This window comes from Festucalex cinctus, chromosome 1 (genome assembly GCF_051991245.1).
Source record: "Festucalex cinctus isolate MCC-2025b chromosome 1, RoL_Fcin_1.0, whole genome shotgun sequence".
Taxonomy (NCBI): Eukaryota; Metazoa; Chordata; class Actinopteri; order Syngnathiformes; family Syngnathidae; genus Festucalex; species Festucalex cinctus.
Genome location: NC_135411.1, coordinates 58847871 through 58860062, shown reverse-complemented (window position 1 = coordinate 58860062; position 12192 = coordinate 58847871). Strand labels below are relative to the sequence as shown.

Here is a 12192-nt window from a genome sequence, read left to right as displayed (position 1 = left end):
TGCTTCGTGCTCTACTTGTTTTGTTTACATTTCAGTAGCAGCACTATTCAAGCTACTTCCGTGTTTACAGAGAGCTAGCAAAGTAGCGCTCAGAGACGCTTCATTCCCCGGATGTTGTAAACATAATGCAAAGACGTTACGCACTTTTTTTTTTTGGCACACCGTCAAAGCCGTGCTTGCGACACGGCACGCGCGCGCAGTCGCGCACAACGAGTGACAACATCAACTGAAGACAGTAGCAGAAGCCGGTGCCGTACATCTCGGTATTTCCCATGGCTATCGAGTCCTCTCGGTGCACTTGTATGTCTCGGGCCGGCGTTGGTACTGCGCGCGAGCCAAAAAGAATAACTCCCGTGACGATCCAATGCATGGATTCAAACGACACAGGTATGTCCCACAGCCAACACACCAGCTAAGCTAAAAGCACACTGCAAGTATCTCATTTCTCAGTTTGTGGCTCCCTGTCAATGTCTACAACTAGCATGAGCAGCAGATAGGAGAACTGAGACGTGCCCGCAATTACGTCATCAAACTCAAAATGAACGACAGCCCCCCCAAAAAAAAACATGAATAGTTGTGATTCCGTGGTCATCATCTTGTCTCAGATTAAAAAAACAAAAACGATGTCATACATTAACCAAAAATGAATGTGATGGCAAAGAAAAACAAAAATTGTTGATAAAAAGGGAAGGGCAGTTTTGGAAATATTTTTGCATATATTACGTGGTTAAAATGTGTTTGATAGATTTATTGTTTCATAAGGTGGCTTCATATTTCTTTTGGCTGGACGGTAGATTTATTTCATGTCTTAAATTTACGTTTCTGAAATACTTCACACTGTGCACATATTCTGTTTAATTGTGTTGGTGTCTCTTTAAAGGTTAAATATATATATTTCAAATTGAATTATCAGCCTTTTGTTTTCCTGATCCTTATTTTGAATAAAAAAAGGAAAAAAAACAAACAAACAATTATAACTGTCAATAGACTAATACACATTTAAACTGATACATTTTTCAGTCATATCGCCCAGCCCTTTGTTCCGGTCTATTTAAATAATGGATTCAATATATAAAAATATAGAAGACATTTTTGTTGTTGTTTTTTTAACACATTTGTAGATATTGTAAAAAATTGTGGTGTTTTAAGATTAATGTATACAAGCAACAAATGTCACTTAAGTTTTGAATATTGAAATTAATCGTATCAAATCAAAAATCATATTGTTCCTAAACATAATCAAACCGTATCGAACCGTTTTGTTCTGAAAGATAATCGTTTTTCAATCGAATCGCAACCTGTGTATTGAGATACATATCGAATCGGCCTCATGTCAGAGATTCCCACCCCTAATATATATATATATATATATATATATATATATATATATATATATAAAGTCATCGGATTATGATTTCCATAATCGAACAGCCCTATGTAACGATTTTAATTGCCGTTTAAGATGGTAAACTAACTGATTTGCTGAAGAATAAACCATGAAATGATTTGCTTGTGCTTTATTTATGATTTGATGACATCCATTGTATTACAATTGCATAATCTAATGAAAGAAATGGAATACAGTATTATAGATGTGACACACTATTCCTTATTCAGTTGAGTAAATACACAAAAAGCACAGGAGGTAATGCATTGCATTCAATGACCACTGTGAATAGTATTTGTCCATCACTGGCGCCTGATGGCACACAGCCGGTGAGGCATGGGATTGAGGGTGAAGCCCACCAAGGGCTTCAAATCCAGCTCGTCCTTGGAAATTCCGGGCGGAGGAGTGAAGCGGAAGTGCTGGAGAAGAGATGTGAAGAAGAGGAAGAGCTCCATCCGGGCCAGACCCTCTCCCAGACAAACCCTGCGGCCTGCAACATTACACAACCGCAATTTTCCTTGTACGCCTTTATATATTGGCGAATGTATGTCCAGCATGTGTTGTTTGACGTCTGTATGTCGTGAAGAATTAATTATTTTGAATTCTGTATACAGTTCATCTCGTCTTTCATTGGACAACCGCTACTAGCTACTAGTAGAAAGCGAAAAATGTGTGAAGCACATAGCCAACTGATGATCATACGAAGGTGAATTACATCAAGTCCACTTAACATACAGCTTCTTATTAACATCTGATTTTACTCAACTATCGGCTTGTGATAATTTCATTGTAAGCGTAAACTTTTCAACATAACAAATGCGCAAATGAGCTCGTAGCTAGATTCAGGTGAACGGTACCATCACTTTCCTTCGGTGCAGATGGCGTAGGTTCGCTTCCCCGCCTGGGAACCTTTGTATGTGTTGTGCGTGTTTGCTTGACTGTATGTATGCGTGTGTGTGTGTATATATATATATATATATATATATATATATATATATATATATATATATATATATATATATATATATATATATGTGTATATTTATATATATATAAAAGCTTCAGGCAAAAGTTAGCTATGGGCTGTTAGCTACCTTCAAGCTAAAGTTAGCTTTGTTCTGCTAACGTTAATTCATGATCTTATGTGTGTTAACTACTGCTATATTGTGAACATGCAGGGATGTTTTTGCTGGGCAGTAAATGCAATAATGCGTTGACATACTTAATATGAGTATTGACCCAAGTTGTTTGAGTGTATCAAATATGTAGGGAAATTTTAGACTGGATGAGGCGTAGTTTTGTGTTAGCTGTGTTGGGGCATTCTGTCTTCTTAACGTGGTACTATTCTGTCAAATTATTACAGTTTGTATAAACTCTTGTTAAATACAAATCAAATCTTTTTATTATACAAATTGTGAGTGAACCCTTTAGAAGTTTTCAGTGACTAAAAGTGGACTAAAATATGAATAGGACCCATAAGCATTTTCAACTAAAATGGCCGCCAAATCAACACAACTTGAGCCTGGTTGTACCTGCAGAGAAGGGCAAAAAGGCATCCTTCTTGATGAAGTTACCCTCCTTATCCAGGAAGTGGGAAGGGTTGAAAGTGTTTGGCGTCTCCCATTCACTCTCATCATAGAGGACAGAAGAAAGCAGAGGAATCACAATGGTGCCCTGTGTGTGAGGAAAAGACCAATAAGCTCAAGAGTGCATCCAAGGAGGACGCAACTCAAACAGGCTAGATCATGTCAATTTTCGCAGATCACAAACTAAATCAAAGGCCGAAATCCAAAACCTCCTATTTGCAGGATTTTCTGATTGACAGATTTCACCTTGACAAATTACATTCTGGGGGAAAAAATAAAATAAAATGGCTGTCTGCATGTGTTGCTACCGTTTACGTTTGGGTTTATAACTACCATAAACAACGCTAGTTTCATTAGCCTGTCTATAGCATTTCCTATTATGTGCGTGAAGCTAGCAACATGAAAACATGAAAGATTGACGCCACTGGTGAGCAAGCGAAACTGCAATTAAGTAACCTTTTTGATGAAATAGCCCTGGAAGGTAATGTCCTCGCTGGTTTGGTGCATAATAGCCATCGGGGTGATGTTGGCGAATCTCTGAATCTCATGGATGACGGCGTTGGTGTACGGAAGGTTCTTGCGGTCCTCAACGTCAATCAGCCGGCTTGAGACCTCCCTACTCAGCTCCTCGTGGACGCGCTCTAGAAACAAACACATATGTCTCTGGCAATCAATAAAAATCGATCATTGAGATTTCATTATTGATTCATTATGTAGCTTGATTATTACATCTGTCACCTGCTCAGTTGCTGTGTAGTGCAGACTCAGGCTCATGTGTAATATGATATATTCATGTTTTAAATATGAAAAATATACACTAACTTGTTTTCATCTTATCTTGGATTAACATGGTCCATCTTTCCGTTTCAAAAAGAGAAGAAAGCCCATGCAAGGACAGAATGGAACCCAAAAGACTACAGTACCGCTCTGTGTATGCCGGCATGCATGCATGCCTACCTTGTATTTGTGGATATTTAGCCATGAGCAGCAAGCCCCATCGCAGCGTGGTAGCGGTGGTGTCGGTGCCTGCTGCAAACAAGTTGCCAACGACGAAATTCATGTTATGCTCATTGAAGTAGCCCTGCTCAACACGTGCTTCCTACAGGAAATGGAAAAACATGTTTAATACCGTGCATGGGGTTACAAACGGCATACAGTGAATAACTTTGCTAGGCAATGTTGTACTTACTGATTCTCATTCAATTGTTTTATATTCATGGTGTGTTTTTTTTTTCCCCTTTTACTTTAATTCTAACTTTACTAGTGTGTCAGCATCGGTTCATGACAAGAGTACAGCACAAAGGAACGGAACTCCCCCACCAAGTCACCTCTTGCTTTTGCTTGCGGACAAAGAAGCAGTCAACCAGCCCCGTGCACATTTGAGGGTCGAGCTTCTCCTTCCGTTGCTGCAAAAGCTCTCCTATGGCCTCCATGTTCTTGTCGCGGTTGCTTAGAAACATCTGCCGATGTTTGACCCAACGAAACAACCAGGGGAACATGTTGTAGAGCTGCCACACAAATGCAAATGAAAACAGTGGCTCATAATACAGTGTTTCCTCGTTTATCGCCGGTGCTACGTTCCAAAAATTAGCCATGACATTTTATTTTCAATTCCCATTAATTATATATATATATATATATATATATATATATATATATATATATATATATATATATATATATATATATATATATATATATATATTGTTTATTTATGTTTTTTCGTTTTGGTATGATTTTTACTTTATTATAAATGCTTTTTCTTTAATCATATGTTTTTTTCATTTATATTCATTTTTTCCATTAAAAGTATGTTTTGTTTTGTTTTTAATTTACTTATTATACAGCACAGTATATATGTTATTTCGTTTTGGTATGATTTTTAGTTTATTATGAATGCTTTTTCGTTCATCATTTACATTTTTTTTTCCATTTACAGTCATTTTTCACCATTAAAATTCTATTGTTTTGTTTTTTTAATTTACTTATTATACAGCACAGTATATATTTTCTATCTCTTGAATGCAATGTCGTGGAGCGACGGGACAGACACAGTTGGAAAGGTCTTGTCGAGACAAATCCGCAGATGCCCGTATGGTATGGCCCCGGTCAGGCGTAGGGTTCAAGAGTCACGGCAGCGCAAAGACCAAAAAAGTAAACAAACCAAAAAGCACTCTGTAAAAAAATTCGCGAGTGTCATGATTGGTGGGTGCGGAGTGAATGTGGTGGAAGGACCCAATGGTGAAGACACATGACATTGGGAGGACCGTGAGGATTTTATTTTCAACAATCAAGAAATGAGAGAACGGGACGTGAGAGGACTGTTGACAAGACTGTGACAAGGCTGGACGTGGGCGGACTTGGCTTGACAAGGGGAGACTTGGCTTGACAACATAGGGGAGACTCACTTGGCTGGGAAGACGTGGAGCGACTTGCCCAGACAACGTAGGGAAACTTGACTGTGGCGACGTAGGTAAACTAGACTTAGGAGACGAGAAGAGCAAACAGGACAGGACAGGACGGGACGGGATGGGATGGGATGGGATGGGACGGGACGGGACCAAATGGGAAACAACAGACCGGAACACGAGGCAACCTAATAGGGACAATACTCCCACACGGAGGGAACACACAACACAGACTAAATACACCACACTAACGAGACACTAACACGACACACCTGGGGAACACAGCAGGCAGAGGGCACTAATTGGCAACACACACTGGGAAGGGAAGATGCACGCAGGTGGACAAGGTTAACGATGAGACAAACCAGACAAAAGACAATATAAACACCCCAAAACTAAAAAACAAACAAACAACCCCCTCCGAACCAAAACATGACAGCGAGGCTGCGAAAGATGAACCCGCGATAAATGAGGGAACACTGTATTGACATTTTCAGATTGCTAGCAATATTTTCAAAAAGACAACATCAAATGTGAATCTTTTCAGAATGTAGTAGTAATTTTTGAACTGTTGTTATGTAAAGCTCAGGCCCCAAATTTGGGTGAATGTGGCCCCTGAACTCAAATGAATTTGTAGCCCTGGCTTTGAACAACAGGATAGGGGCATATATATGGAGCTCACCTGTATCTGAAACGAACCAGACAAGCGAACGCTCTCGTTGGTTCGTTGCACCATGTCCGTGAAGCGTGGGTCGCTGTATTCGAACCTGTTCCCGTACACGATGGAGCAGATGATGTTGGATGTCGCGCAACTCAGTGAAGATGTTGTATCGAACGGTTGCCCTGAAGAAATTCAACTTGCTCACATTATATATACCAGATAAAAAACAACACTGAGATTTAAAAAAAACAAAAAGAGTGAGCTGACCATGAGGGGTAGCAAAGACATAGTTGCAGCAATATAAAAACAAAACAACAGACATAAACACTACATTAAGGTGCGTCCTCCTTGCTATAAAACAATCACATTTGTTCCTGTAGAACCTCGATTCAAGCTTCAGTTTTCAAACAAGGCTCTCAAAATGTTGCATAAAAGTTAGATTTTGGTCAGTAACAATAAGTGGTGGCTATATCGACTTCTGCTCCAATCTGTTTCAATCTTTGGGAGAATTGAGGATCTTGTGAAATGCTCAGATATAGAAACACCGCTAAATGCCACAAGATGGTGGCAAAGCACTTAAAACGGAGAGGATCATAAAGCAACAACATGATGGTTCCAGCATGTACAACCTCTAGCAAAAAGTATGGAATCACCACTCTTGGACGAGCACTCACTCAGACGTTCTAATCTGTAGATCAAACTCAGATAAAAAGCATGAAACAGTCGTAAGGTCATTCCAAAGTGCAACATCTTGGCTCTCAGAAACACTAAAAGAAATGAAGAAAAAACATTGTGCTGGTCAGTAAATGCTACTTTTATAGAGCAAGTGCCTGGAAATAAATATGGAATCAATCCATTCTGAGGAAAAAATATGGAATCCCTCCATTTTGAGCAGAAAATAAAAGACACACCCAGTCAATTTCCTTTCCGTAATTCGGCACCTCCCTCAAACTACTTCTGCTCGTTAGCCAGCAGTTAAAAACGGTGCAGTTATCTGGACCAAGCGGATTGGCAAAAATCATGGCTCCAACAATGGAGATGTCTCCTGAGACCAATGACAGGATTATCAAACTTGTTGAAGAAGGTAACGCTACACGTATGGTTGCCAAAGATGTGGGTTGTTCACAGTCAGCTGTATCGAAGATCTGGACCAAGTACAAACCGCATGGGTAGATTGTTCAATTCAAGCGTACTACTGGTAGACCAAGGAAGACATCTAAGCGTCAAGACAAACAACTAAAGGCCATATGTCTTGAAAACAGAAAATGCACAAGACAAATGAAGAAGAAATGGAAGGAAGCTGGAGTCAATGTATGTGACAGAACTGCAAAATTGCTTCAAGGAAATTGGATTTACATACAGGAAAGCTAAAAGGAAACCATCATTGACGCTTAAACAAAAAAGAACAAGACTGCAACGGGCTAATGAGGGGCAATCATGGACTGTGGACGACTGGATGAAGGTTATCTTCAGTGATGAGTCACCAATCTGCATTGGACGAGGTGATGACACAGGAACTTTTGTTTGGTGCCGTTCCAGTGAGATTTACAAAGAGGACTGCCTAAAGAAAACATCCAAATTCCCACAGTCCTTGATGACATGGGCCTGCATGTCAGGCAAAGGCACTGGCGAGATGCCTGTAAGTCTGGCCACTCATATTTCAAGTCGCCAATGTACTGTTTGTTAAAAGAAATTATCCAATGATGGAAGAAATCCCAATTTTTATATGAGGAACATTTGTGTGGGCTTTTTATAACAGTTCCTCAGGGGTTTTTTTTGTGTTGTGTATGGCTAATTTGATTTGCTGACTTGTCAATTGTAGTTTGGTCTTGCATATTGTTTCAAAACATTTAGGTAGAACTCCAAATTGTACCACTTTTGAGCATGCCGACAGACTGTGTACTGTACTTAACATACCCTGTTAAATCGTTTGCTGACATGAAACATTAAATCAGTTTTCCAGTTTGAGAACAGTGCTCGATAAAGCCACAAGGACAAAATTGGATTGCTCACCTTTATGACTCTCCAAAATTGGAATGAGATGGCTGCACTCTTCTAAGACTTTTTCCTGCGCAAGTTTTTTGCCCATGCCGAAGTCTCGCAGAGTGCTGAGGGCAAAACGTCTCAATTCTTTCCAGGAATCCCCATTGGCAAAAATAATGCCTGTGAAAGGTAGGGGTTTTATACACAGGTGCAATACGTTAGTAGCCTACTAGTACTGTAGATAGATTTTTTTGTTTTTTTGTTTTAATGTTTTTGTTAAAGAGTGAGTTCGGATTTTTTGACATGAATCTCTATTTCATCCTCACCTCCAATGAGTGCGATCATCACTGACTTACTTACTTATATATATATTAGGGGTGTGAATTGCCTAGTACCTGACGATTCGATTCGTATCACGATTCACAGGTCACGATTCGATTCGATACCGATTAATCCCTAACCCGAAGTCAGACGTTTTGTTGAATATTTTTCCATTAAAAATGGAAGTTTAAAAATCGATTCACACACACACACAAAAAAATAAAATAAAATAAAAAAAAAAAAAGATTTTTTTTTATTGAATCGATTCGAGAATCGCGCGATGTAGTATCGCGATATATCGCCGAATCGATTTTTTTAGCACCCCTAATATATATATATATATATATATATATATATATGAACAAATACATACAGTTAAAGGACTTGTCCTACCATGACCCTGACTGTTATCGTGAAAAATAGGGTTGATATAGCGCTCTCCGAACTCCACAGCGTGGCCAACTAGCGCCTCTTTGACCGCCTTGTATCCAGCAAGGACCACCACTTTTTTGTTGCCCATGTAGACAGTGAACACCGAGCCATAACATTTTGCAAGCTACAAGAAAAGGAGAGACTTATAGTTACACAATAGCAACAGAGGAGACATCTGGGTGAGAGGGGATTTGCACATTACCTCACACAGGCCTCTGTCGAGCCAATTGAGATCCAGCTGCAGCAGGTTGCCAAGCAGCGGCCAAGGCCTCGGTCCCGGAGGCTCCTTCTTGGCGTCCCGCGGTGAGCTGAAGCGTTTGGAGGCGAAAGCCACGAGGAACAGTGCGGCGACGCCCGCCAGAACCGGCGTTGCGTTGGATGAAGTCAAGGTAGCTGACGCATCTTCCAAAGCAGACATGTTGTCTTGAGGGGAGGAGACTCAGGTGTTTGTGATTCTCACAGGGCATGTGTACTCGTATTTATTTGGAGGGCTCCAGCAAGCAAGCCCCGCCTACTTTGGCTTGGAAAATGAGCTTTTGTGCTGTTGTAAACATTTAGAGGTGGCAAACTGGTTTGACAAGGTTGAAAGAGGTTAAACATTTCAACTCAGTGGAATGAAAACAACATCAGCTTTTGCCTTTAAAGCTACTATATGGAGGATTTCCCCAAAAAATATCTTAACAATAGCCTTTTTATTTGACCATTTATGACTGAAACATATTCTAATTAGTAGATCAACATCTTAGCTGTTCACAATGGGTACTCCTACAAGCCTCTGGCCAATATTATTTAGGAAGCATCCGGTCCGAATCCTTCGAATTTCCCGCCCTCTGTCTGCGGGATGTGACGTCATGCGCGTCATCGTCAGTTGTTTTCTGTCGCGCGAAGACGGAACTAGTAAAGATTTTCGCTGCCCCAGACACCCGCTGTTACTCCACTGAAGGCTGCTCAAAAAAAAAAAAAATGAAAACAATGTCAAGTGCCACGAAAAAAAAAAAAAATCTAAACTTGATAGTGACCGACGTCGGGCAGGACCGAGAGTGAACATTGGTTTGACATTTCAGCGGTGGAGAGAGTTGAGATCGGACTTGGATTAGAAAAGTGATTCACAGCTGGCTTTCTTTCTACTCCAAAAGGTAAGAAGCGAGTATCTTGACATTTAGAAGAAAATGTGTTGTTTTCAAATAGCAGTAACCTCAAGATCGATCACTTCTCGGTCGTAACTATTGGGGTGAAAGTGAGGTGGACGGCAACATTTAGCGTGAAAGGGGCGGCAAAGTTGAATGAAATAGAACAGAATGACTTTATGAAGAACAGACGTTCCATTCCGCGCCGTTTCAATTAGGCTAAATGTCGCCTTATTTTCCTCCGTGAAAACAGCCTATTGTAGCTACATTATGCTAACGGATTGTGAACGGTACTACTGAATGGCGATAACATTAACGGCCATATCACACTAAGTAGTGAATGGGTCTATATGTTTTTCACAATCGTCAATTTCCATAAATGACAGCCCACCTTTCGGCTAACGCACAATGACGCTAGCCTGGGGGCGACATACACTAATAATGACTAGAATCAGGTTGACGTCCGTCGAGCGGGGTGACTACAATATGTAACTGTATATTGACGTCGGAATGAGGTCCAATTGATTGACGTAATTTGCACATCGTTTTGGAGTACAGCACAGGACTGGACTTCGACCGACTAAAGCAATATGATCTGCACGTCCCGTGGACATCAATTGTTTAGTGGGGATCGAGAGTCTCATTCCGTGAAGTGGCCAGCTTTGTATAACATTATAAAACTTCTTACCTCTGAAAACATAGTTTAATTGGATACGAAGAGCCCAGTCTTCAGTATTGAGGTCGTGCACGTACGAGTGCGCGCAGCGTGTACGAGCGTGCAGCTTGTTTTCGGCCACAGGTGGCAGTAGAGATTTGAAATTTTAAATCTTCAGTATAGCTGCTTTAACTACAAACATCAAAAGGACAATACAATAGAATACAGAGAGAATATGTGTAACTTGAAGAATACAACATTTTTAACTAACTTTGCTACTAAATTGTTGGCCACTGGCTCATGAAATTAGCAGGTAATAAATGTTTAATAATAAAACAACAATGTTCCCCCTAGATTCAATAACAAACATACCAAAAAGGAATACAAATAAAAAAGTACCTCTTTTTACAATTACCACATTGTAGTCACACTTATTGCAAAATAAAGTTAAATAAATTAAAATGCAACTAAATAAAAATAATTATGGGTCTCTTAAATCTAGAAAAAAAAATCAAAATAGTTAAAAAATTCAGCTTATTTTTTATCTATTAAGATTGTATAGGTTAGCCATTTAATAATTAAAGACTATATGACTAAAAAAATACAACTGAACAAAAATGAATTATTACATTTCAAGGCTTGAATCTTCTTGTTTCTTTCAAAGCAGTTTTGTGAATCAATTGAGTTGAGGAGCAACTTCCTAATTTTGTGGAGCAATTTGTATTTATTTATTCATTTATTTATTTATTTATTTATGTTGCACGTTAACCCCAGGGACTTAAAGCAAGGGGTTTTCTTAAAAAATAAGAACACGACAATATAATGAACTAACATTTGGAAGCGTTTTAATGTTTTAAATTTACATTCCCACAGCAAACTGTATTTTCTTGTCTAGCAGCAAAGCTAAATTGATTAAAGAAAAGAAAACTGCAGGGGGTCACCAATCTTTTTGAAACTGAGACCTACTTCTTAGGTACCGATTAATGTGACTACCAAGATTACAAGACTACCAGTTTAATACATACAATGTTTCTGAAATAGCAAATGTGCTCAATTTAACTTTTATAATATTATGTTTTTATTAATAAATATCATTTAGTTGAAGACACTGATCCTATTGATTTCTAGCAATTAGGAGACAGAAAAATATCAATATGCAACACTTTATTTCTATAAATTGGTGCCAGTCAGTTTCAAATCATCGCTTTTTAAAGCTTTTTCTTAAAAAAAATCTTTTCATTTTTACAAATACAAACAAAAAGAAAAAAATTGCAGTGTCACAGATAGACTTTATACAGAAAATAACTAAACAGTGCCATTAATATCAAATTGTTCAATTTTCAGATTTTATAATGCAGTCCCACTTCCTCTAGTACTTTGATCCTTTATGCCGTTTTAGTCCTAGTGTGAACGTTATCATCTCCATGAAGTGGATATTATTTTTAGTAGTTCTTACTTGTAATATCAGTGAGAGAGGTGCCTGAACAGAACTTGGCGATTATTATTTATTTATTGTACTAAAATTATGACTTTTTACAACATTCCTAGAAAATCTCACTGTCCCATCAGGCTAAGCTATCTTTAGAACAGACGCCTGCGGCTACTCATGAGAGAATATTACAAGGCCGCTTC

At 39.0% G+C, this 12192-nt stretch overlaps 1 protein-coding gene and 1 long non-coding RNA gene across 2 annotated transcripts in view; one reads left to right on the top strand and one right to left on the bottom strand.

Annotated features, from left to right (window-relative positions):
- Positions 1 to 138: 138 nt before the first annotated feature.
- LOC144002387 (uncharacterized) overlaps positions 139 to 12192 on the top strand; it is a 258898-nt gene continuing 246844 nt past the window's right edge. Inside the window, exon 1 of the long non-coding RNA XR_013278724.1 lies at positions 139 to 387. This is a non-coding gene — a long non-coding RNA (uncharacterized LOC144002387). The remainder of the gene's footprint in view (positions 388 to 12192) is intronic.
- Positions 1503 to 10664, bottom strand: LOC144002274 (cytochrome P450 2K1-like). Its single transcript, XM_077497347.1, has 10 exons — positions 10594 to 10664; positions 8981 to 9201; positions 8740 to 8902; positions 8056 to 8205; positions 6064 to 6224; positions 4302 to 4481; positions 3931 to 4072; positions 3430 to 3614; positions 2920 to 3061; positions 1503 to 1877 (listed from the first exon to the last, which is right to left on the bottom strand). The coding sequence occupies exons 2-10, from the start codon at positions 9194 to 9196 to the stop codon at positions 1690 to 1692; spliced, it is 1527 nt and encodes a 508-aa protein (XP_077353473.1). The 5' UTR covers positions 9197 to 9201; positions 10594 to 10664; the 3' UTR covers positions 1503 to 1689.